This window comes from Sus scrofa, chromosome 6 (assembly GCF_054392235.1).
Source record: "Sus scrofa isolate SSC_HxYL_T2T_F1_AM1 chromosome 6, Sscrofa_HxYL_maternal_Yorkshire_Landrace_v2.0, whole genome shotgun sequence".
Lineage (NCBI taxonomy): Eukaryota > Metazoa > Chordata > Mammalia > Artiodactyla > Suidae > Sus > Sus scrofa.
In genome coordinates, this window is record NC_139388.1 from 170,090,456 (window position 1) to 170,116,895 (window position 26,440).

Here is a 26,440-nt window from a genome sequence, read left to right on the forward strand (position 1 = left end):
GTTTCTTTTTTCCCGTTAACCTATCCTGTGTCAGTGTTACTACTAGTCCAGCCGCAAGAACTCAGGGTGGGTAGAGGGGACTACTTCCCCTCCCCGGCATAATTTGGCGAGATTTTTGCTTCAGATGTGGATTATCTACAGGGTACATACGTGGTAGCATTGGGTTTGATGCAGCATGTCTTTAGTCCCTGTGGGCTGGGGTCAGAAAGCTTGAACGCCGTTTTTAAATGTGCCATATTGTGAGGTTCTCCAGTTTGAACAACCGCACGGCTTGAGTTGTCCATTTGGTCCAAGGAGGCCTCCATTCACAGTGCGGGGCCAGTCAGGCAGGGACCCCGAGGACCATCCCAGTGAATGGTAAGGAGCAGAGAAGTGGCAGGCCGGCCACTGGGTGTGTGCGTGCGTGGGTGTGTAGGTGTGGGTGTGTAGGTGTGTGTAGGTGTGTGTGTGGGTGTGTAGGTGTGTGTGTGTAGGTGTGCGGGTGTGAGCGGCAGGCCGGCCACTGGGTGTGCGTGTGCGTGTGCGTGTGGTCCCTGTGTGTCACCAGCACAGACGTTCGCTAGCTGCCGGAGACGCCACGAAATTCCAGAGCGGGTCGGCGGAGGCGAAAGGCCGGGCCGGCCAGCCTCGGGGGGCGCGCGTCCGGCTCGGCCGCGGGGCCTCCTCGGCGGGAAGCAAGCACGAGGCGCGCGCCCGGCCGCGCGGCCCCGGGAGCGGCGGCGCCCCAGGAGCGGAAGCGCAGTGCGCCTGCGCAGACGCGCCCGGCCGGCCGAGCGGAGAGGCCCCGTCGCCGGCACCGCCTCGCCCCAGCGTTCAGCGGCGGGTCCTGCGCGGGGTGCGCGGCCTCGTCGCCCCGCCGGCCTGCCCCGCCCCCTCCGCGCGCGCGCTGGTCGCGACTGCGCGCGCCGAGCCTGCGCGGGCGCCGGCGGGAAGGGGAAGCGGCGGGTAAGGAGGGCCCGCGTCCCGGGGGTGTCTCTGGCGGGGTGGGGACTTTCCTCTTCGGCTCCCCCCGGCCCTGGGGACCCTTGAGGAGCGGAGTGCGAGGAGCCTCTGCAACCGGCTTCCCCCCCTGCGGTTCAGGTGTGCCGGATAATCGGCGTGTTTTCGCCCGAACCGTAGCGTCGTCTGCGCGCGTCCGCGCCTGCATCTCCTCTCCCCGCCCCCACCGGGGAAGCCGAGGCCGAGCTCCCGCTGGTCCGCGGTCACCTGGTGCGGCCCGGACGCCTGCCCCGCGATTTAGGTCGCGCCGGAATGTTTATCTGCCTTTAGTGTCTCGGCAGCTTAGGAGTAGCTCTCCGGGTCCAGCCCCCAAGTGAAGCACAAAGGGCCTCATTTGTTTTGACGCTGGCTCGTCTTGACATTCTTTCTGACACCCTGTGCTGAATAAAGCAGCTTCCATGTGCTCTTGGTAGTGAATTCGAGGCCACTGAACATAGGTCCCTGTTTTCTTCCTCTGGGCGTTTCTTAATGTGTCGTTCAAGTTTGTATCTCTTGGGGCACATCCCTCACATCCCTGTGCAACGTCCCCAAATTATGTGCTTTCCTTTTAGGAAAAAACTCACCACCTGCTGCCTTGTGGAATGAAGTACCCCACTGGCAGTGGGGTAGTATCAGCAGTTACTAAGAAGCATACTAAGTTTTCTACTGTCACTGCCAAAGTGGATTCAGTAACTTTGGGGGGTTTTTTGGTAGCAAGAGGCAGCATTTTAGCACAATGGCTGTGCTTGATGCCTTGAAGTTGGGGGCAGAGAAGGTACCTTGTAATTAACAAACCACTAGGGTCCAAAATCTGCTGATGGAAGAAGAAATCTGAAACAAAAAAGCACAACAACCATGCCATGTTTAATAATATCTACAGGTCAGATTTCTATGTAGAGACAAATACACTGCCTTTATATGCCAGTTAAATGTAATATGTTGACAGTCACATAGCACTGATGTGAAGTTTTAGCTGCTCCGTTGGAACTTTTCAATCAAATTTCTCAGGTTAATTCCTAGATAATAGTGATAATCAGCTTAGTTATTTTTACTTTGATAAGTGTGATTGACTGCTATAAACGGAACCACTTTTCTCTTTTTTAGATTTATTATTATTTATTATTGTCTTTTGTGTTTTGGGGGCCACACCCACGGCATATGGAGATTCCCAAGCTAGGGGTCTAACCAGAGCTGCAGCTGCCATCCTGTGCCGCAACCACAGCAACGCCAGATCCAAGCCGCATCTGCGAACTACACCACAGTTCATGGCAACGCCAGATCCTTAACCCACTGAGTGAGGCTAGGGATTGAACCCGCAATCTCGTGGTTCCCAGTCGGATTTGTTTCTGCTGCGCCACAACGGGAACTCCCACACCACTTTTTTCTGACATCAGACACCATTTCTGTCAAGTCATTATCAGTTTTCCCTGACGCCTAAATGCCTTAGATTTATTTCCCCTGTGCTTCATCTCCATATCTTTTATATTACTAGATCTCATGGCTTCTTTCTTTCTTTTTTTTTGGGGGGGGTGTCCTCTTTTTAGGGCTGCACCTGCGGCATGTAGAAGTTCCCAGGTTAGGAGTCGAATCACAGCTGCAGCTGCCAGCCTACACCACAGCCACAACAAAGCTGGATGCGTAACCCACTGAGCAAGACCGGAGATCAACCCCAAATCCTCATGGATCCTAGTCAGGTCCGTTAGCACTGAGTTCCACTGAACTCCTGGAGGGCTGTTTTCTAAGACTTTGCTCCCTCTTAGGTCATCCCCCTGAAGGCTCAAATAACAGTTCTGAACTGTTGTCATGTTTATTCTCTTTAAACCTATAAAAGTTTACATCCAAATTTTTGTGCTTGGGTTTCAACGCCCTTTCTCTATAACCTGACCCCATAATTCCTATGCACCTTGTATGGTGGGGAAAAAAATCCAAGATTTAGAGTAAGAAGACCTGGGTTCAAGTACTAGAGCTGTCATTATCCTAACACTATGTCCTTGGGAAACTAAGCTTCAAGTTCCTTCTCTCATTTCAAATAATAATATCTTGTCTTCCAGCCTCTTAATTATTGTGAGAATTACAATTGGCATAATGTGTGGAAAAGCTATCAGAATTAGAAAACAACCTAAGCTGCTGTGGTTATTTCTTTGTGCTCATTTATTTCACAAACGTGAAAACAGTATGTGTTGTTAGATTTTGTTGGAGTATTAAGTTCAAAGAGGATTATAGGAGGTGGGACTGGATAGCTCGACAGAGGTCGAAACTTGATAGGCTTTGTGTGCTAGGAGACGTACATAAATTGAAGTATTTCTTTTCTTTTTTTTTTTTTTTTTTTGATTTTTAGGACAGCACCTGAGGCATATGGTAGTTCCCAGGCTAGGGGTCCAATCGGAGCTACAGCTGCCAGCCTTCCCCACAGCCACAGCCACGCCGGATCCAAGCCTCATCTGTGACCTACACCACAGCTCACAGCAACGCCGGATCCTTAACCCACTGATCGAGGCCAGGGACTGAACCTACAACCTCATGGTTCCTAGTCGGATTTGTTTCCGCTATGCCACAACAGGAGCTCCATAAATTGAAGGTTTCCAAGCAGACTTTTGGTCTGATCACAATCGCTTTTATTTATTTTTGGCAGCACCTGTGGCATGCGGAAGTTCCCGGGGCCAGGGATCCAGTCCATGCCACAGCAGTGACTTGACCCATAGCAGTGACAACACCAAGATCTGTACCTTGCTGAGCCACCAGGGAACTCCCGCAATTGCTTTTTTTTTTGGCTGCCTTGTGGCATATGGAGTTCCCGGGCCAGGGATCTGATCTGATCTGAGCTGTAGTAGCAATCTGAGCCACAGCTACGCAACCCCATTTCCTTAAACCACTGTCCTGGGCCAGGGATCGAACCTGCATCCCAGCACTCCTCAAATGCTGCTGATCCTGTTGAGTCACAGCAGGAACCCCCACAATTGCTTTCTGAAAGTTCATTTCAGCTGCCACATGCTTCCTTACCGTAGTGTATAAAAATGTCTTTCTGCCTTTGTGCCTTTCCTTATTTTATTTACTGCTTTCAAAAGGGTTTATACCCTCTCCTCATACCTTAATACATTGTCACTCAGTATCCAGTTCAGATCCCATTTCTGCTGTGAAGTATCATCTAGTTATTTTAGGTCCCTTTGCTTATTCCCTTCTCTGAAACCCTATTAGGAATAGTACCACAGGACTTAGTCCTTATTTGTTTCATGTGTGTTTTGTGTCCCTAAATAGACTATAAACTCCTTGAGGATAGGGGATGTTTCATATGTGTATGAATAGAAGACATGTGAAATGCAAAAATACGTTGCTTGGTCTCTATTTTTTTTTTTTTTTCAGATTATGGGCAACAATCCTTTTAACTGAACTGTCATCATCATGGCTAGCGAGGGATGTGCCAAGGCTGGCGATAGTCCTTTTTCATCAGATAAACATGCTCAACTCATCTTGGCCCAGATGAACAAAATGAGGAATGGACAGCATTTCTGTGATGTGCAGCTGCAAGTTGGGAAGGAAACTTTTAACGTTCATCGGCTGGTTTTGGCTGCCAGTAGTCCTTACTTTGCAGCTTTGTTCACTGGAGGAATGAAAGAGTCCTCAAAGGATGTTGTACAGATTCTAGGAATTGAAGCTGGAATCTTTCAAGTACTTCTAGATTTTATTTACACAGGTATGTTAAGTGAGCTTTAGCTCTGAAGAATCATGGAATCACTCATATTGCTATGGGAATATAAATTGGTCTAACTTACATGGATAGTATTTTGTCAGCGTGTTATCAAGAGCCTTCAAAAAGTTCATATCTGGAGTTCCCTTTGTGGCTCAGTGGTTAATGAACCCGACTAGTATCCGTGAGGACGTGGGTTTGATCCCTGGCCTCGATCAATGGGTTAAGGATCTGGTGTTCCCGTGAGCTGTGGTGTAGGTCACAGAAGCAGCTTGGATCTGGCGTTGCTGTGGTTATGGCACAGGCTGGCAGCTCTAGATCTGATTTGACCCCTAGCCTGGGAACCTCCCTATGCCACAGGTGCAGCCCTAAAAAGACAAAAGACAAAAATAAAGAATAAATAAAGAGTTTGTATCTTCTGACCCAGTATTCCTAAGGAATTAATTAGTGATGCAGACAAATTCTTATGTTTATTGTAACTTTTTTTTTTTTTTTGTCTTTTTGCTATTTCTTTGGACCGCTCCCGCGGCATATGGAGGTTCCCAGGCTAGGGGTCCAATCGGAGCTGTAGCCACCAGCCTGCGCCAGAGCCACAGCAACGCAGGATCCGAGCCGTGTCTGCAACCTACACCACAGGTCACGGCAACGCCGGATCGTTAACCCACTGAGTAAGGGCAGGGACCAAACCCGCAACCTCATGGTTCCTAGTCAGATTCGTTAACCACTGCACCACGACGGGAACTCCCATCTAACATTATTTTTAATAGTATATAATTCAGTACAGTCTAATTGTCCCTCAGTAGGTTATGTGGTTAAATAAATTATGGTACATGTATATATACTGGAATAAGTTTTATTTTTCTTAATTTTTTTTTATTTTTGTCTTTTCTAAAGCTGCTCCTGTGGCATTTGGAGGTTCCCAGGCTAGGGGTCTAATTGGAGATGTAGCTGCCAGCCTACACCAGAACCACAGCAACTCAGGATCTGAGCCACATCTGCGACCTACACCACAGCTCATGGCAACACCGGATCCTTAACCCACTGAGCGAGGCCAGGGATCAAACCCGCACCCTCATGGTTCCTAGTCGGATTCGTTAACCACTGAGCCACAATGGGAACTCCAAGTTTTAGATCTCACAGGTTTTGTGTGTGTGTGTGTGTGTGTGTACACACACACACACACATACACACTCTCATGGAAGAATATTTGGAGTATATTAAATAAAAAAAATCCTGGATTAAATACCACCCCAATTTCACACACAAAAAATCATTTGTGTGTTTTTGCACAGAAAAAGGATCAGAATATTGATAAGCGTTTCTCTCTAAATGATGGAATATGGAAGATTCTTATTTTTCCCTTTTATCTACCCCTTTATTCTGTTTTTTCCTCAAAATTCTTATAATCAGCATGTATTAATTTAATCAAAACTTTTAAAATATTTTTGAAGAGTTTTAATGACATTATAAAATGTACACAATAACTATAGTGTGAAGTGTTTAAGTCAACATGTAACGTAAATATACATACTCAAATCTGAAAAAAGCTTTGAAAGATACACTGAAGTGTTAATATAGCATTTGTGTATGGGAAGATGTGTGATTTTTGTTTTTTTTCTCTCTCTCTCTTTAGGGCCACACCTGTGGCATATGGAAGTTTCTGGGCGAGGGGTCAAACTGGAGCTGGAGCTGTAGGCCTATGCTACAGCATCACCACATCCAAGCCGCATCTGTGACCTGTGCTGCAGCATGCAGCAACACTGGATCCTTAACCCAATGTGCAAAGCTAGGGATCGAACCCTCATCCTGATATACTAGGCAGGTTCTTAACCTGCTAAACCAATGGGAACTCCTCATTTTTCATTTTTATACTTTTCTGCCCTAAAGGTTGGGTTTTTGTTTTTTGTTTTTTGTTTTTTGTTTTGCCTTTTTGCCTTTTCTAGGGCCGCTTCTGGCAGCATGTGGAGGTTCCCAGGCTAGAGGTCTAATTGGAGCTATAGCCGATGGCCTACGCCAGAGCCACAGCAACGCGGGATCCGAGCCGCATCTGCAACCTACACCACAGCTCACGGCAACGCTGGATCCTTAACCCACTGAGCAAGGGCAGGGACCGAACCCGCAACCTCATGGTTCCTAGTCGGATTCATTAACCACTGCACCACGACGGGAACTCCAGGTTTTTTTTTTTTCCTGTAGTGAATATGTATTATTCTTATAATCAGGAAAACGATGTTTAAAAACAAAGACTATATTTGTATAGTCTAGTTTTGAGAATATTCTGTGTTCTCCTTAAAGGACTTCTTGGTGGGAGGTAATATTGTTTATTTAATGCATGTTACTTAAACCTGGCAAATAACAAAAGATGATTTATTTCCTTTGTGTTATTTCATATTCCTTTTTGGAAAGTTCCAGAAAATAGCTCCTTTTTTTTTTTTTTTTTTTTGTTGTCGTTTTGTCTTTTCAGGGCCACCTGTGGCATCTGGAGGTTCCCAAGCTAGGGGATCTAATCGGAGCTACAGCTGCCGGCCTATGCCAGAGCCACAGCAACGCTAAATCCTTAACCCACTGAGCAAAGCCAGGGATTGAACCGGCAGCCTCATGGTTCCTAGTCAGATTCGTTTCCACTGTGCCACGATGGGAACTCCGCAGAAAATAACTCTTAATTTGGGATTATAAAAATGATAATCTTTTATCTGCTGAAAGCAGTGTAGCTCTGCCTATTGGCTGGTGTACAAATTAAGTTTGAGAGGTTCTTGACCTCCCTTTTCTAAACGACTTGTGTGAGCTGATTAAACTGCTTCATAAATGCCTGTTTTTCTTATTTGCAAAGTATAAATGAATGTGGAGTAATTCAGTGGCATCAGTGTTGAACTACATAAAAACGGAAGAAGTGGGAGTTCCTTGGTGGCCTGGCTGTTAAGGATTTGGCTTTGTCACTACTGTAGCTGGGGTTGGATCCTTTGCCCAGAAACTTCATGCCAGAGGTGCAGGAAGAAAACAGAACAAACAAAAGAATAAAAAAAAAAAAAAAAACAGAAGAAATGCCACAAGTGGTTTATTCTGTCTCCGGTGTCTTACAGTAGCAGTAAGAGCTTCTTAGTGAAAGAGAATGATCATGGCATCATCTCCATGTTGCTGGTGATTCGCCTGTCCATCACCGGAGTAAAAAGTGGTAACACCTAGAGAAATACGGGCTACTGTCCATATCTGGGGGATAATAGCGCTGTAGAATATTGATGTGTAAAGCTGAAATTGGTTCACAGTTAAGAGCAGTGTTTGGCTGCTAGTAAAAGATAGAAAATGGCTTAACAAGATAGTTTATCTTTCCACAAAACGATGGCTTCTTGATTTCATTAGCGCCTCATTATTCTCCCATCATTTTGCTCCACCCTGTGTATGTAGCTTGTAGCTTCTAATCCCATGATCCTGAACTCTGGCCAGTGGAAGAGGGGAAGGTAAAAGGACTGCCACTGAGTCTGTCCTTTTTTAAGCTTTTCTCGTAGCCTCCCCAGTAACTGCTGCCTATGTCATGCTGGCGAAACTCAGTCCAGACCTCACCCCTGTCTGCGAGGGAAGCTGAGAAATGTCATTTTCAGCAGGGCACAGCTGCCAGTCACAACAAAATCAAGGTTCTGTTAGTAAGGATTAAAAAAATTGTATGCCGTATTTATTAGACAGGACTTTATAGTCTTTGACACAGTTCTTTAAAAACATGTTTCTTGAGTTTCATTGTAATAACATTTTATTTTTGGGGATGGGGCAGGAAAACCTGTTATTCTATCAATATCTCCTCTAGGTAGTCTTTGTGGACCATTCAGAATTCTAATAGGTTAACAAATACTTTCACCTTAGTCTTTTATGCTCTTCGCTTAGAATCAAATGACCTGGTTTATGATCTAGCTCTGCCACTAATTAGTTATGTGATGCAAGGCATTTAACTTCAATCAGTTATTTATTCATTCTTTCAACAAATATATATGAGTACTCTTTTGAGCTAGGCCCTGGGGTTTAGCAGTAACCGAGACAGGAATGGCCTCTGCCTTCACAGAATTTTATAGGTAACACAAAGCAGGTACTTAAAAAATAGAAAAGGAAAAAAAAAATAAGAATAGAAATGCGCTTGTGAGAGCCTCATTCTCCTTCTGCATAAACTGGGGATTGTAGCACTTTATAATTCACCTGCAGCATATGGAGATTCCCAGGCTAGGGGTTGAATCGGAGTTGTAGCCGCTGGCATACACCACAACCACAGCAATGCCAGATCCGAGCCGCGTCTATAGCCTACACCACAGCTCGTGGCAATGCTGGATCCTTAACCCGCTGAGTGAGAGCAGGGATCGAACCTGCATCCTCATGGATGCTAGTCAGATTCGTTCCTGCTGAGCCACGACAGGAACTCCTGAGATAAATTTTTTATGTTTATACCACATTTTCTCTTTATTTATGTATTTTTTTTAATTGTATCAGGATATAGGTGATTTACCGTGTTGTATTATTTCAGGGTGCAGCAGAGTGCCTCAGTTGTACGTATACATATGTCCATTCTTTTTCAGATTCTTTTCCCATATATTACTAAAGAATATTGAGTAGAGTTCCCTGTGCTACACAGTAGGTTCTTGTTGGTTATATATTTTATATATAATTGTGTGTATGTTAATCCCAAACTCAATTTAATCCCTCCCCTACCATGTTTCCCCTTTGGTAACCATAAAAGTGCTTTTTATAATGTATAAAACCTTATTAAGCTGTACGGCGTTCTTATTACTCTCTAGGAACTCTTGGCTTTATCCAGTAACAGTCATTCAGTTACCTTCCATCACAACCCATGATTTGATCTCCAAATTCGTAGTGAATTCTCATTTCAATCAATTAACTCTTCTCTCTCTCTCTCTCTCCCTCTCTCTCCCCCCAGTGCCTCAGTAAAATGTTTATTAAATACCTGTAGCCTTACGTTAAAACCATGGACTTTTTTTTTTTTTTTTCCCACTGTACAGCAAGGGGGTCAGGTTATCCTTACATGTATACATTACAATTACAGTTTTTCCCCCACCCTTTCTTCTGTTGCAACATGAGTATCTAGACATAGTTCTCAATGCTATTCAGCAGGATCTCTTTGTAAATCTATTCTACGTTGTGTCTGATAAGCCCAAGCTCCCGATCCCTCCCACTCCCTCCCCCTCCCATCAGGCAACCACAAGTCTCTTCTCCAAGTCCAAAAGCTATGGACTTTGATGTCACTCTCTACCCTACATCTCACTCAACGCATACGACAGGGAGGGCAAGTTACTTTAACTCTCTGAGGATTCAGTTTTCTTAATAACAGAAACAAGGGGAAAAAGCCCTCCTACTTCCTGGGGTTGTAGGAAGGGTTAAGGGATGTATAAAGTAATTTAATGCTATGCCTGGTCGATCATGTTATATGCATGTTGGGTACTATCATCATTTAAGTTTTGGCCTTTCAACGAGTTTTGTTGACTTTTTACTTAGTGTCTATCTGCCCAACAAACCCTAAGCTATCAGTGGAATCAAGTGTAATGCTTTTTGAATATAGGTCAAATGTTTGTTTTCTTGTATTGGTTATTCGGTCTCCCTGCTTCTCTAGGTACAGTGAACATAGGAGTGAATAATGTCCAGGAGTTGATTGTTGCCGCAGACATGCTGCAGTTGACGGAAGTTGTTAATCTGTGCTGTGAGTTTCTGAAAGGACAGATCGATCCACAGAACTGCATTGGGATCTTTCAGTTCTCCGAGCAAATCGCCTGCCATGATCTTTTGGAATTTACGGAAAACTACATTCATGTCCATTTCTTGGAGGTTCATAGTGGGGAAGAGTTCCTGGCGCTTACCAAAGATCAGCTGATCAAAGTGTTGCGAAGTGAAGAGCTTAGCATCGAGGATGAATACCAGGTCTTCTTAGCAGCAATGCAGTGGATTCTGAAAGATCTGGGAAGGAGAAGAAAACACGTAGTGGAAGTGCTCGACCCGATTCGATTCCCCTTACTACCTCCTCAGAGGCTTTTGAAGTACATAGAAGGTACGTCTTGTGGCGTGTTGTGTTAGCCCAAGTATCATGCAGTGGCCTTTCCTCTGTAATGTGACGGTGCTGTCATTATCCAGTTCAATAGCAGGCATTTATTGAATGATTGTTATATACAAGATGTAGCCTTCGTGTAGATAGTAGTGGTTCAGTATTTCTACCCTGTATTTATTTATTTACGGCTGCACCTGTGGCGTGCAGAGGTTCCCGGGCCGAGGGTCAAGCCTCCCACACCACAGCAGTAACCAGCGCCATAGCAGTGATAACACCGGATCCTTAACCTGCTGAGCCACCGGTGAACTCCTCTATCCATTTTTTAAACCAAATCCTTAAGTACCATGGTTGAGATTAAATACCACAGGAGATAAAATTACTGACAGCTAAAATGCCATTGCTATTTTTGGCAATTCTTATTGTCTTAGTGTAGATTCCTCTTGCCACTCTGAAAAATTGAACAAAACCTAACATTTGAGGAAAATGTATATGCTAAAAACAAAAACCAAAACTCAGTGAATCCTGAATCCTCAAAAAATCCAGAATTTTTATACTGATAGAAAAGCGTAACTTCTGTGTAGCCTTTAAATAATCTTTAGGGAGTTCCCATCGGGGCTCAGTGGTTAACAAATCCGACTAGGAACCCTGGGGTTGTGGGTTCAATCCTAGGCCTCACTCAGTGGGTTAAGGATCGGCATTGCCCTGGGCTGTGGTGTGGGTCACAGATGCAGCTCGGATCCCACATTGCTGTGGCTGTGGTGTCGGCCGGCGGCTACAGCTCCAATTTAACCCCTAGCCTGGGAACCTCCATATGCCGCAGGTGCGGCCCTAGAAAAGACAAAAAAAAAAATAAATAAATAATAAAATAAAATAAGAAAAGGAGTTTCGGTCATGGTGCACTGGAAACGAATCCAACTAGGAACCCTGAGGTTGTGGGTTTTATTCCTGGCCTCGCTCAGTGGGTAAAGGATCTGGCGTTGCTATGAGCTGTGGTATAGGTCGCAGACGTGGCTCTGTTCTGGCGTTGCTGGGACTGTGGTGTAGTCTGGCAGCTACAGCTCCGATTAGACCCCTAGCTTGGGAACCTCCATATGTCATGGGTGCAGCCCAAAAAGGACAAAAGACAAAAATAATAATAATAATAAATTTAAAAAATAAAATAAGATTTTAAAAATTAAAATAAATTATCTTTAGGTTCAAACTTTGAAAATGCCTTTCACCATAGGATCAAATAAACTTTGTCTTGGAGTTCCCTTGTGGTACAGTGGGTTAAGAACCCAGCGTTATCAGTGCAGCAGCCCAGGTCGCTGCTGTGGTGAGGGTTTTGATCCCTGGCCTGGGAACTTCCATGTGCCACAGGCGTGGCTAAAAAAATAAATTCTGTCTTTATATTAGAAAAATGATAATATTTAAATTTATTTATAGGAAACAAACAGCATTGTTTGAGGTTGAATTTTTATTTTTTGATTGTTAAATGTATTTTATTTTTATAGAAACATTTTAATATTATTTAAAAGTTGATTAAAATACTGTCTTTTTCAACATTGCTTTAGGAGTATCTGATTTTAATCTTCGTGTTGCATTGCAAACGCTTTTGAAAGAGTACTGTGAGGTCAGCAAATCTCCCAAAGAGAACAAATTTTGTAATTTTCTGCAGACGTCTAAGGTTCGACCTCGGAAGAAAGCAAGAAAATACCTGTATGCAGTAGGTGAGAACATTTTTAAGTAATAGGTATCTTTATTTTTAGGATCAAAACCTTTTAAATTTTTTTTGTTGTTATATGTGTCAGAATATGCAGGTATGTCAAATAGGCATATTTAATTCCACATACAGGCTACAGATTTGTAAGTTGCATTTGTATAGTGCAGTGGACATATCTAAGAATAAATAGCTATTTATTTGACATCTATTATTCTGTGATTTAAATCTCTGAGTTCTTAGATACCTAATTTTTTTTGATAGGCAAGAAATAGATTTATTAAGATAGGATACTTGTTTTTTTTGGTCTTTTTGCTATTTCTTAGGCCGCTCCCATGGCATGTGGAGGTTCCCAGGCTAGGGGTCTAATCGGAGCCATAGCCACCGGCCTACCAGAGCCACAGCAATGCGGGACCTGAGCCGCGTCTGCGACCTACACCACAGCTCACGGCAAAACGCCGGATCATTAACCCACTGAGCAAGGCCAGGGATCGAACCCGCAACCTCATGGTTCCTAGTCGGATTCGTTAACCACTGCGCCACGACGGGAACTCGAAGATAGGACACTTGTGAGAGAAGCCAAAGGGCAGGCAAGGAGGCTGCCCCGAGCGAGAATTAGGTGGGCCACAGCTCTGTCCCAATTGTTGTTAAATAACTGCCTAAGAAATACTGCTTTAACAGTTAAATATTTGAGTTCCCACTATGGCACAGTGGGTTAAGAATCCTACTGCAGTGGCTTGGGTCTCTGTGGAGGTGTGGGTTTGATCTCTGCCCAGGACATGCGTTTAAAAGATTCGCATTGCCACAGCTGTGGCATAGGTCACAGCTTCTGCTCAGATTTGAATCCTGACTCAGGAACTTCGTATGCCATGGATGTGGCCATTAAAAAACAGAAATTAGGAGTTCCCATTGTGGCACAGCAGAAACGAATCTGACTAGGAACCGTGAGGTTGCCGGTTCGATCCCTGACCTCGCTCAGGTTAAGGATCCGGTGTTGCAGACACGGCTCGGATCCAGGGTTGCTGTGGCTCTGGCGTAGGCTGGCAGCTACAGCTCCGATTAGACTCCTAGCCTGGGAACCTCCATATGCTGTGGGTGTGGCCCTAAAAAACAAACAAACAAACAAAACCCAAAAAACCCAGAAGTTAAACATTTGAATTCTAGTGAGAAATAGGGAAATAAATCTCAAACATTTTAGCTCTTCACAGTGTCTTAGGTGGTTACCAGGATGATAGGAACTAGCGGTCTCCAAAATGTGGCCATGCAGGATAATCCATAGGGTGATCAGACGAACCTTTCCATTTTTATTTTAAAAAGCATTAAAGCTGGAGTTCCCGTCGTGGCGCAGTGGTTAACGAATCCGACTAGGAACCATGAGGTTGCGGGTTCGGTCCCTGCCCTTGCTCAGTGGGTTGACGATCCGGCGTTGCTGTGAGCTGTGGTGTAGGTTGCAGACGCGGCTCGGATCCCGAGTTGCTGTGGCTCTGGCGTAGGCGGGTGGCTACAGCTCCGATTCAACCCCTAGCCTGGGAACCTCCATATGCCGCGGGAGTGGCCCAAGAAATAGCAACAACAACAACAACAACAACAAAAAAAGACAAAAAGACCAAAAAAAAAAAAAAAAAGCATTAAAGCTTATCAATGTCTAATACATATATTGACAGACTGCCTGGATTTATATGTATAACATAATTTATGTCTAAAAACTTGATGTATGATATAATTTCTAGTATGTGTATAATTGCATGTATAATTTTATATATACTATAACTTATGTATTTTTGAGTGTTTGCTAAGCTTTTTAAAATGATGAGATGTACAATCAAACAAGAATTTCAGCTCACTTTTTCTTTTTTTGTCTGTGTCAGTGGCATGCAGAAGATCCCCTGGCTAGGGATCGAACCTCAGTCACAGTAGTGACCCGAGCCGTAGCAGTGACAGCTGCAAATCCTTAACAATTTGGCCACCAGGGAACTCCTCAACTCAGTATTTTTAATTGAAAAACACGTTAATAGAAGTCACAGTGAACTTCCTCACTAGACAGATAACCAGATCCTAGATTTATGTTTCATCTGGCTTCAATTATTGTGATTGACTTCACTGCATTTAAGCCGTAATCTTTCAGGACTTCGAACATTTAAGAGTAATGTGTTTATATATATGGCAGACTCTAAAGCACTTATTCCTTACTGTGCAGTCGGGACATTAAATGTCCAGATGCGGAGGGCTAGGCTTTTCTTGTTATTACCAGTTCCACGGTAGCAGCAAGGGATCTGCTATGTACCTCCCTCCCTCCCTCCCTTCATGCAGGTGGATATACTCGGTTGCAGGGGGGCCGTTGGAGTGACAGCAGAGCCCTCAGCTGTGTAGAACGATTTGACACCTTTACCCAGTACTGGACCACCGTGTCTTCGCTGCATCAGGCTCGATGTGGACTAGGCGTCGCGGTTCTGGGAGGGATGGTGTACGCAGTTGGAGGTAATAGTGGTAATGTCTCATTTCTCCTGTTAGGCTCTAGCTGTAAGTTGACTCCATTTTTTTTCTTGACCTCGCCGGTGGCGTGCGGAAGTTCTCAGGCCAAGAACTGGACCTGGGTGACAGCAGTAACCAGAGCCACAGCAGTGACAATGCTGGATCCTTAACTGGCTGAGCCATCAGGGAGCTCCTTGACTGCATTTTTATATATGTGCCTTGTATATATTGTGAGCTACTATGGGGCATATGTGTAGATAGAGTTGTTCTTAGTAAATATTTATTGAATAAATGAATGAAAGGAAAAGGAAACACAAGATAGTGAATATCTCATATGAGCAGGATACTGTGATTTATTACCAGGCAGAATACTTAGGTTTGTTTTTTTTGGGTTTTTTTTTTTATATTTTATAATGATTTTTATTTTTTCCTTCATGAAGCTGGTTTACAGTGTTCTGTCAATTTTCTACTGCACAGCAAGGTGACCCAGTCACACATACATGTATACATTCTTTTTTCTCACATTATCATACTCCATCATAAGCGACTAGATATAGTTCCCAGTGCTGTACAGCAGGATCTCATTGCTTATCCATTCCAAAGGCAATAGTTTGCATCTATTAACCCCAAATTCCCAGTCCCTCCCCCTTGGCAACCACAAGTCTGTTTTCCATGTCCATGAGTTTCTTTACTGTGGAAAGGTTCATTTGTGCCATATATTAGATTCCAGATATAAGTGAAATCATATGGTATTTGTCTTTCTCTTTCTGACTTACTTCACTCAGTATGAGAGTCTCTAGTTGCATCCATGTTGCTGCAGATGGCATTATTTTGTTCTTTTTACGGCTGAGTGGTATTCCATTGTGTATCTATACCACATCTTCCTAATCCAATCATCTGCTGATGGACATTTGGGTTGTTGCCACGTCTTGGATATTGTGGATAGTGCTGCAATGAACATGTGGGTACATGTGTCTTTTTCAAGGAAAGTTTTGTCCGGATATATACCCAGGAGTGGGATTTCTGGGTTGTATGGTAGTTCTATGTATAGATTTCTAAGGTACCTCCATACTGTTCTCCAGAGTGGTTGTACCAGCTTACATTCCCACCAACAGTGCAGGAGGGTTCCCTTTTCTCCACACCCTCTCCAGCATTTGTTATTTGTGGACTTATTAATGATGGCCATTCTGACTGGTGTGAGGTGGTATCTCATGGTAGTTTTTTTTTTTTTTTTTGTCTTTTTGTCTTTTGTTGTTGTTGTTGTTGCTATTTCTTGGGCCGCTCCCATGGCATATGGAGGTCCCAAGGCTAGGGGTCTAATCGGAGCTGCAGCCGCCAACCTACACCACAGCCACAGCAACACAGGATCCGAGCCACGTCTCAACCTACACCACAGCTCACTGCAACCTTGGATCCTTAACCCACTGAGCGAGGCCAGGGATGGAACCCACAGCCTTATGGTTCCTAGTCGGATTTGTTTCCCCTGCGCCATGACGGGAACTCCTTATGTTATCTGCATTTTCACACAATGAAAATAAAAGTATTTTTTTTCATTGGGACTTCTTTAAATCTATGAATAATTTTGGGAATAAGCATCTTTACTTTGGGGCTTATAACTCATCAGCAGGATATATCTCTTGGGAGTTCCTGTGTTGGCTCAGTGGTAATGAATCCAACTAGTGTCCATGAGGACATGGGCTTAATCCCCAGCCTTGCTCGGTGATTAGGGATCCAGCATTGCCATGAGCGGTGGTATAGTTCACAGGTACAGCTTGGATCCTGCGTTGCTGTGGCTGTAACGTAGGCCGGCAGCTACAGCTCCAGTACAACCCCTAGCCTGGGGGAAAAAGAAAGATACATTTCTTTGCTTATTTAGATCTTCCTTAAAAATTTGTTGGAGTTCCCGTCATGGTGCAGTGGTTAACGAATCTGACTAGGAACCATGAGATTTCTAGTTTGATCCCTGGCCTCACTCAGTGGGTTAAGGAGCCGGCATTGCTGTGAGCTGCGGTGTAGGTTGAAGATGTGGCTCGGATCTGGCATGGCTGTGGCTGTGGCCTAGGCTGGCCGCTACAACTCCGATTAGACCCCTAGCCTTGGAACCTCCATATGCCGCAGGTGCGGCCCTAGAAAAGACAAAAAGACCAAAAAAAAAATTTTATCTACGGAGCTCCTGTTGTGGCTCAGTGGGTTAAGAACCCAACTAGTATCTGTGAGGATGTGGGTGTGATTCCTGGCCTCCGTGCTCAGTGGAAGGAGGATCTGGCATTGCTGAGAGCCGCGGCATAGGTTGCAGACATGGCTCGGATTTGGTGTTGCTGTGGCTGTGGCGTAGGCCAACAGCTCCAGCTCCAGTTCAACCCCTAGCTGGGAACCTCTATATATCGCAGGTGCAGCCCTAAAAAAAAGATTATCTAAATAAAGTTTACAAGTTATATCCATAAATGTCTTATACAACCTTTGATTAGATTTATTCCTAGTTATGGTATATTTTAAAATTCCATTTTAAGTAGTACTTAAAATTTTTTCATTTTTCTGTTTGTTGCTAGAGATGCATTGCATGAAAACTCAGATTGGGAGTTCCTATCGTGGCTCAGTGGAAACGAATCTAACTAGTGTCCATGAGGATGCAGGTTCTATCCCTGGCCTTACTCAGTGGATTAAGGATCCAGCATTGCCAGTGAGCTGTGGTGTAGGTCGCAGACGGGGCTTGGATTCCAAGTTGCTGTGGCTGTGCTGCAGGCCAGCAGCTGTAGTTCCAATTCAACCCCAAGCCTGGGAACCTCCATATGCTGCGGGTACAGCCCTGAAAAAAAACAAAACAAAAAAAAAACCCTCAATTGCACCAGAGAAGTTATCTAAAGTATAAAATATAAAAGTGTTAAGGTGCAAATTGTATCTTCAGTTGCATGGATTTCACAGATTGCTTGGGTAGTAGAATTAGATATTAGGAAAATTTTGCCTTTGCTTCACTAAGTGGTCTTTAATAAATGACAGAGTTATGGATTCAAAATAATACTTGGTGGGAAAATAAAGTTTAACAAATAGTATAAAGTCAGACATAATAGTTGAATTTCTGGAAACACAATGCTGCTGAATATTTGTATTATGGTTTTAGGCTATTAATGTTACTAAACCTTCTCATATGTGTCTCTTTGATTTAACTCAGGTGAAAAAGATTCAATGATTTTTGACTGTACTGAATGCTATGATCCAGTTACTAAGCAGTGGACGACTGTAGCGTCAATGAATCATCCCCGCTGTGGCTTGGGAGTGTGTGTGTGTTATGGGGCTATCTATGCTTTAGGTAATTATTACTGTCCAATTTAAGGATATCTAATATTATTTAAATTCTTAATCAAATTATGATTACTTTAGAGGTTTCCTTTCCTTCCGATAAGAAACTTGTGTCTTTTCGGCTTTAAAAGTTCTTCTTCTCAAAATTGTGTTACTTGGGAAATACTGTCACGTATGGAGTTCTTAGAAGGAAGGTCGAGAAACTACAGATGAGGTGTCTAGCGAAGCACTTCAGCTGACTAATTAAAGCTCATGATTAGGATAACCATTCTTTTTTTTTTTTTTTTTTTGGTCTTTTGCTATTTCTTAAGCCACTCCCTCGGCAGCCTATGGAGGTTCCCAGGCTGGGGTTGGATTGGAGCTGTAGTGGCCAGCCTATGCCACAGCCACAGCCACACGCCAGATCCAAGCCACATCTTCAACCTATACCACAGCTCACGGCAACACCGGCTCCTTAACCCACTGAGCAAGGCCAGGGATGGAACCCGCAGCCTCATGGTTCCTAGTCAGATTCGTTAACCGCTGAGCCCTGACAGGAACTCCTAGGATAACCATTCTGAATAGGCAGAAGTTGTTTCAAAAAGTAGTTTTGGGAGTTCCTGTCATGGCGCAGCAGAAACGAATCCAACTAGGAACCATGAGGTTGCGGGTTTGATCCCTGGCCTCACTCAGTGGGTTAAGGATCTGACATTGCCACGAGCTGTGGTGTAGGTTGCAGACGTGGCTCAGATCTGGCGTTGCTGTGACTGTGGTGTAGGCTGGCAGCTGTAGCTCTAATTGGATCCCTAGCCTGGGAACCTCCATATGCCGCAGGTGTAGCCCTAAAAAGACAAAAAAAAAAAAAAAGTAGTAGTTTTGCAAAATACCATATTCCTAAGCAGTAGGTTGAAGTTTTTGTTTTTTAAAATCTCTCGTGAAACCTAGGCAGCGAGATTAAAGACCCAAGTTCCACGTGCAATCAGATTCCGACTTTTCATGTGATCTTGGACAGATAACCTCCCTGGTCCACATGATAAAATCATCCATAATGTGAAGTTGTCAGATTAGATGGTGTTTTGTTTTGTTTTGTTTGTCTTTTTGCCATTTCTTGGGCCGCTCCTGCGGCATATGGAGTTTCCCAGGCTAGAGGTCTAATCAGAGCTGTAGCCACCAGCCTACACCAGAGCCACAGCAACTCGGGATCCGAGCCGTGTCTGCAACCTACACCACAGCTCACGGCAACGCCGGATCGTTAACCCACTGAGCAAGGCCAGGGACCGAACCCGCAACCTCATGGTTCCTAGTCGGATTCATTAACCACTGCGCCATGACGGGAACTCCAGATTAGATGTTTTCTAAGGTGTTTTTCATAAATAATATTCCTTTATCCCAGAAATAATTTTTTTCCGTGTGGTTTCAGGTGGTTGGATTGGAGCTGAAATAGGGAACACCATTGAAAGATTTGATCCTGATGAAAATAAGTGGGAAGTCGTTGGCAACATGGCTGTGTCTCGCTACTATTTTGGGTGTTGTGAAATGCAAGGTAACTGCTTTACGTTTTCCCTGAAAGAACTTTCCGTAAAAAACTGAGCTTGAGGCTCACACATTTTCACAAAAGTATATTTTATGTTTGTTCCGAATGATTGACATTAACAGTATGGAAGCTCTGCTTTTTTTTTTTTTTTTTAATAACTAGTTATTTATATAAGTTTATTTATTTTTTATTTATGGAAGCTCTGCTTTTAATCTCATATCTTTAAACCTCTTATATCTTTATTTCTGTATTGCCAAAATAATCTTTTTTTTTTTCAAAATAAACAAAGCTAGAATTAATTCCAGATGGGCAAAAATATCTAACTAGCAAAAATCAGCATTTGAGCTATCATCTATTATTTTCATCTTCTCTCCCATGTAGGCCGTAGTAAGTTTCCTCAGTAGGGAGAGAGGATCACAGAGAATCTTCACAGTGTCGTGGACTTCTTCAGGGTTTTGGGGGGTTTTTTTAAAGGCCGAACCCACAGCATATAGAGGTTTCTAGGCTAGGGGTTGAATCGGAGCTGCAGCTGCCAGCCTACACCACAGCCACAGCATCGCCAGATCCAAGATGCATCTGTGACCTACACGGCAGCTCACGGCAATGCTGGATCATTTAACCCACTGAGCAAGGCCAGGGATCAAACCTGCATCCTCATGGAAACTAGTCAGACTTGTTTCCGCTGAGCCACAACGGAAACTTCTTCAGTGATTTTTTTAATAGGGTACATTGTGATTCAGCACACACACAATGCTATCAGATTTGAAAAATGTACGGCACATTAAAGTGGTACCCAGATGTTATTTTAACTGTCTACTGTACACTGACAGGTCGTTAGTAAGTACTGTCAAATAGAACCTGATTCTGTCTAGAGCTGGAGAAGAGATTTATATGTGCCCATAGAGTAGGAAGCAGTCTGCCCATTGCTGTGTGACAACTCAGCCTGCTCTGTTCAAGTTCCTTCTGCTTTATAAATACCTTCTCAGATTTCTACTAGCATCGTTTTTTTTTTTTTTTTTTTTTTTTTGTCTTTTTGCCTTTTCTAGGGCTGCTCCCGCAGCATATGGAGATTCCCAGGTTAGGGGTCTATTCGGAGCTGTAGCCACTGGCCTACATCACAGCCACAGCAATGCCAGATCTGAGCAGCATCTGCGATCTACACCACAGCTCACAGCAATGCCGGATCCTTAACCCACTGAGCAAGACCAGGGACCGAACCTGCAACCTCATGGTTCCTAGTCAGATTCGTTAACCACAGCGCCAGGGCAGGAACTCCAGATTTCTGCTAGCATCTAAATGCTCAAATTACATAATGCAGGATATGTTCTATGTCTACGGGGTTTTCTAGTTGTTTTATATTTATTATTTTTATCTTCCCATGAAAATCACAGAGCTAGAGAGGCATCTTGGAGATTACCTATTTCAACTCCTTTATTTTTATTTATTTATTTAATTTATTATTTTATTTTTTATCTTTTGCTTTTTAGGGCCACACCTACAGCATATGGAGGTTCCCTGGCTGGGGGTCTAATCAGAGTTACAGCTGCCAGCATACGCCACAGCTGCAGCAACACCAGATCCGAGCGGCATCTGCAACCCACACCACAGCTCACAGCAACTGCAGATCCTTAACCCACTGAGCAAGGCCATGGACTGAACCCGCAACCTCATGGTTCCTAGTTGGATTGTTTCCGCTGTGTCACGATGGGAACTCCCTCAGCTCCTTTATTTTTAGATGAGGAAGCTGACAATTAGGAGGCTGTGAGTTGTCTTTTCTCATAGTTGGTTGCTGGCAAAGCTGCAGTAAGAACTCAAATTTTCTAATGTTAAGCTTACATTTCTTAAAATGCCACTCCTTATAGCTTATAACTTCTCACTTTAGAATTCTAGGAACAACACTAGGCACTCAAAAAATAATTCTTGATTGTCAGAACTATTAGTTTCAGGTCAAATTTAATAAGGAACTCTCTGTAAATTACAGTCTACTGTACTGTACCTAATACCTTAATCTAGCCATAAACTATTCTGGTTTAAATTCAGTTCTCTGTGTCAATCTGAGCAACAGTTAGGTTGTTACCCAACAGGGTCATGTCATTCCCAGTTTCGTTTCCTAACACTTTTTAAGGGGAAAAAAATCCCTCTCACCTTATTTATTTATTTATTTATTTATTTTGGCCACACACCTGCAGCATACAGAAGTTCCAAAGTGAGGCACTGAACCTGCGCCACAGCCATGACCCAGGCCACTGCAGTGACAATGCCAGATCCTTAAACTGCTGAGCCACCAGGAAACTCCCTTCACTTCCTGTATATGGTAGCAGTGAATCTGGAATTTGAGATTATCAAGAAGACCCTAAGATCAGACAGTAAGATCTTTGTCTGACAACTTATTTTGCTATAGAGTAAGTTCTTTGAAAATTCAGTGCTGCTTAAATTCATACCCCAATTTCTTTGTAACATGCTTAAATGTGAGCTGTGATAAACTGGACAAGTCTGTTTTCTCTCTTGAAAAACTCTTGTAAGCTCTACATTAAGTACAGTATCAGAGAGCAAACTTAAATCACAACTATTGCTTTTTAATAATTATTTGTCTTATTTTCTATAGCATCTGAGCAAAAATGTTCCATTTCCAGGTTTAATTTATGTAGTTGGGGGCATCAGCAATGAAGGAATAGAGCTTCGTTCTTTTGAAGTTTATGATCCGCTTTCCAAGCGTTGGTCTCCACTTCCTCCGATGGGAACCAGAAGAGCGTATCTCGGGGTGGCTGCCCTCAATGACTGCATCTACTCTGTTGGCGGGTGGAATGAGACGCAAGATGCTCTTCATACTGTAGAAAAATACTCCTTTGAAGAGGTAGGTGAGATGATTTCTTTCTTTCTTTCTTTTTTTCTTTAAAGTGTCAGTCAACTATTTATTTATTTAATTAATTTGGGGTGGGGGCCGGCCCCTGGCATTTGGAGTTCCTGGGCCAGGCATCAGATCTGAGCTGCAGCTGTGGCAATGCTGGATCCTTAACCCATTGTGCCAGCCTCCTATTTTGCCATTTTTCCATCTGCACAATCCAGCCTCATTTTTCCTTTTTCTGGCTTAATGTTGATTGTTTTAGTATCCCATTATCTGTCTTTTGTCCATTTAAATATATCCCTTCATCTTTTTTCTTGTGGTTGCTTTTGGGTTTGCAATAGATTTTTTTTTTTCTTTTTTTTTGGTCTTTTTAGGGCTGCACCCATGGCATATGGAAGTTCCCAGGCTAGGGGTCAAATTGGAGCTGTAATGGCCCGCCACAGCAACACCAGATCTGAGCCTTGTCTGCGACCTGTACCACAGTTCACGGTAACACCAGACCCTTAACCCACTTGAGCGAGGCCAGGGATTGAGCCTTTGTCCTCGTGGATACTAGTCAGATTTGTTTCCACTGAGCCACGATGAGAACTCTGTTTTCTTTTTTAAACTCAGTGAATTTTATTATATTTGTAGTTGTACAACCATCGTCACAATCCAATTTTACAACATTTCCTTCCCAAACCCTCAGCCCACCCCTCCCCCTCCAACCTGTGTCCTTTGGTAACCATAAGTTTTTCAAAGTCTGTGAGTCACTTTCTCTTCTGCAAAGAAGTTCATTGTATCCTTTTTTTAGATTCCGAATGTAAGTACATTTAGCATGGTAATGTCTAGGTCCATCTATGTTGCTGCAAATGCCATTATTTCATTCCTTTTTACGGCTGAGTAATATCCCATTGTGTATATGTACCACATATTTTTTTTTCTTTTTTTTTCTTTTTTTTTTTTTTTGTCTTTTGAGAGCTATACCCACTGCATATGGAAGTTCCCAGGCTAGGGGTCGAATCAGAGCTACAGCTCCCAGTCTAAGCCACACCACAGCAATGCTGGATCCAAGCCACATCTGTAGCCTACACCACAGCTCATGACAATTTAACCCACTGAGCAAGGTCAGGGATCAAACCTGCATCCTCATGGATGCTAGTCTGGGTTCGTTACTGCTGAGCCACGATGGGAATTCCATACCACATCTTCTTAATCCACTCCTCTGTCGATGGACATTTAGGTTGCTGCCATGTCTTGGCTATTGTATATAGTGCTGCAGTGACTGTTGGGGTACATGTATCTTTTCGAGTCATGGTTTTCTCTGGATCCACTGTCATTTTTGAGAGATACTTTGCTGAATATAGAATCCCATAGGTTAAGAGCTTGGTCCCACAAAACTATCCTCACGTTAGACACCAGACTCAACTAGTAGGTCCTCAGGTTAACCACTGACTTGGTTATACCGTCTGATTTAGCAACAAATTTAGGGCTCCTATGAACCCTTCCTCGGGTCCAATAATTTGCTCTAATGGCTCACAACTCAATAAAACACTTTACTTAACTATAACCAGTTCATTATTAAGGATATTTCATGTTATAATATAGAATAATAGAATAGAATGTATAATTGTTATATTCTACATTATTAGAAAGGATACAGATGAATCGTCAAATGAAGAGGTACATAGGGCAGAATCCAGAGAGTCTCAAGTGCAGGTTTCTGTCCCTGTGGAGTCTGGGGTGTCATTTTCCTGGCATGTGAATATGGCCACCAACCCAGAAGGGCTCCAAACCCCAAAGTCCGGGGATTTTGATGGAGGCTTCATCACACAGGCATGATCACTTATTATTGTTTTGTCTTTTTAGGGCCGTGCCCGTGGCATATCAGGGTCCCAGACTAGGTGTCGAATCAGAGCTGTAGTCACTGACCTGCACCACAGCGACAACACCAGATCCAAGCTGCGTCTGCAACCTACACCACAGCTCACGGCAATGCCAGATCCTTAACCCACTGAGTGAGGCCAGGGATTGAACCTTTATCCTCATGGATACCAGTCAGATTTGTTTCCTCTGAACCGTGACGGGAACTCCAAGATCGATTATCTTTTAGTTTAGTCTCCAGGCCCTCTCCTCCGTGGATGATAGGGGATGGGACTGAATGTTTCAAACTTCTAATCCCGGCTTGATTTTTTTTGTGAGTTAAAGGCCCCCATCCTGAGACGATACCGGATCCCACAAAGTGGCCTTAAGAAAAAAAGGCATTCCTATCACCTAGGAAAGTCCAAAGGATTTAGGAACTCCATGTCAAGAACTGGGGTCAGGGAGTTCCCATTGTGGCTCAGCAGGTGGTGAACCCACCTAGTATCCATGAGGATGCAGGTTTGATCCTGGCCTCGCTCAGTGGGTTAAGGATTCGGCATTTCTGTGAGCTGTGGGGTAGGTCGCAGACACGGCTCGATCTGGCATTGCTGTGGCTGTGGCATAGGCCAGCAGTTGTAGCTTCTATTTGACCCCATATGTCAGAGACCAAATATATATTTCTTACTATGTCACATCCTCTCTTTAGTGGTTATTTGACTGTTCTCCTGGAATCTCATTGGATGCATGCATAAATTAGAGGTATTCAGCCAGACTCAAGGGACCCTCTCTCCTCTGGTTCTCTTCCCTGCAAATCTCAGCGGCCTCAACTTCTCTAAACGCTGATCTTTGTCTCCTCCGTCAGCTGACTGTCGTGCTCTGCTGTCCAACACTTGGCTCTCATTATTCTCAATGTATTTCTTCCTTCTTCATTCGCTTTACTTATTTGTTAAAAGAAACAAATCTCCCATGTCAGCTGTCTTCTCTGCCTGCCACCTCTGCATTACCCATCCTGTCACTGCCCAGGTTTTCATTGCTAGTATATAGTAATTCAGTTGATTTTTGTATATTTGTCTTATATCTTGAAACCTTGCAGCACTCATGCTCTAATATGTCTTTGTGGATTCCTTAGGATTTTCTATAAACAAGATCATGTTGGAGTTCCCGTCGTGGCGCAGTGGTTAACAAATCCGACTAGGAACCATGAGGTTGCGGGTTCGGTCCCTGGCCTTGCTCAGTGGGTTAAGGATCTGGCATTGCCGTGAGCTGTGATGTAGGTCGCAGATGTGGCTTGGATCCCACGTTGCCATGGCTGTGGCAGTAGGCTGGGGCTATAGCTCCGATTAGACCCCTAGCCTGGGAACCTCCGAATGCCATGGGAGTGGCCCTAGAAAAGGCAAAAAGACAAAAAAAAAAAAAAAAAAATCATGTCATCTATAAATAAGGCTCATTTTTCTTTTCATTTCCAATCTGGATGTTTTTTATTTCATTTTCTTTTCTAATTGCTCTGGCTAGAACCTCCAGTACAATGTCGAGGTTCCCAGAGCCAGGCTTTGAATCCACATTACAGCAGTGACCTGAACCACAGCAGTGACAACACTGGATCCTTAACCTACTGGGCCACTAGGGAACTCCAGTATGGTCCTTCAGCTTCAAAGGATTGCTCCTGTGTTTTGTTTGGTTTTGGTTTTGGTATTTTTTGCTTTTTAGGGCCACCCCTGTGGCATATGGACATTCCCAGGCTAGGGGTCAGATCGGAGCTACAGCTGCCAGCCTGCCCCACAGCCACAGAAACTCAGGATCCAAGCCAGGTCTGTGACCTATGCCACAGCTCACGGCAGCACTGGATCCCCAACCCACTGAGGCCAGGGATGGGACCCACATTCTCAGTGGGATTTGTTTCCGCTGTGCCACAATGGGAACTCCATCCCTGGCCTTAATATTTCAGGATTTCATTTAAGTTCAGATCAGCAAACATTTGTTGACTATCTATAATGTGCTGGTGGAATAGTGGGTCCTGGGATATGAAGCTCCTTAGGTCCCTGTCCTCAGAAAGTTCACTTTCTAGCATTGATGAATAC

The 26,440-nt window shown here is 43.8% G+C and overlaps 1 protein-coding gene across 7 annotated transcripts in view; it reads left to right on the forward strand.

Annotated features, from left to right (window-relative positions):
* Window positions 1-894: 894 nt before the first annotated feature.
* The window catches only part of IPP (intracisternal A particle-promoted polypeptide), a 31,111-nt gene continuing 5,565 nt past the window's right edge, over window positions 895-26,440 (forward strand). For 2 of the 7 annotated variants that reach the window (XM_021096725.2, XM_084965188.1), the window contains exons 1-8: window positions 895-945; window positions 4,339-4,669; window positions 10,266-10,697; window positions 12,248-12,403; window positions 14,704-14,871; window positions 18,035-18,172; window positions 19,562-19,684; window positions 22,309-22,529. In XM_021096725.2, coding sequence (XP_020952384.2) covers window positions 4,378-4,669; window positions 10,266-10,697; window positions 12,248-12,403; window positions 14,704-14,871; window positions 18,035-18,172; window positions 19,562-19,684; window positions 22,309-22,529 — 1,530 coding nt within the window. In that variant the 5' untranslated portion in view covers window positions 895-945; window positions 4,339-4,377. Of the gene's footprint in view, window positions 2,673-4,338; window positions 4,670-10,265; window positions 10,698-12,247; window positions 12,404-14,703; window positions 14,872-18,034; window positions 18,175-18,510; window positions 18,697-19,561; window positions 19,685-22,308; window positions 22,534-26,440 lie in introns of those variants that run through there. The other 5 variants (XM_021096726.2, XM_084965189.1, XM_084965190.1 and 2 more) reach the window with 4 other exon arrangements.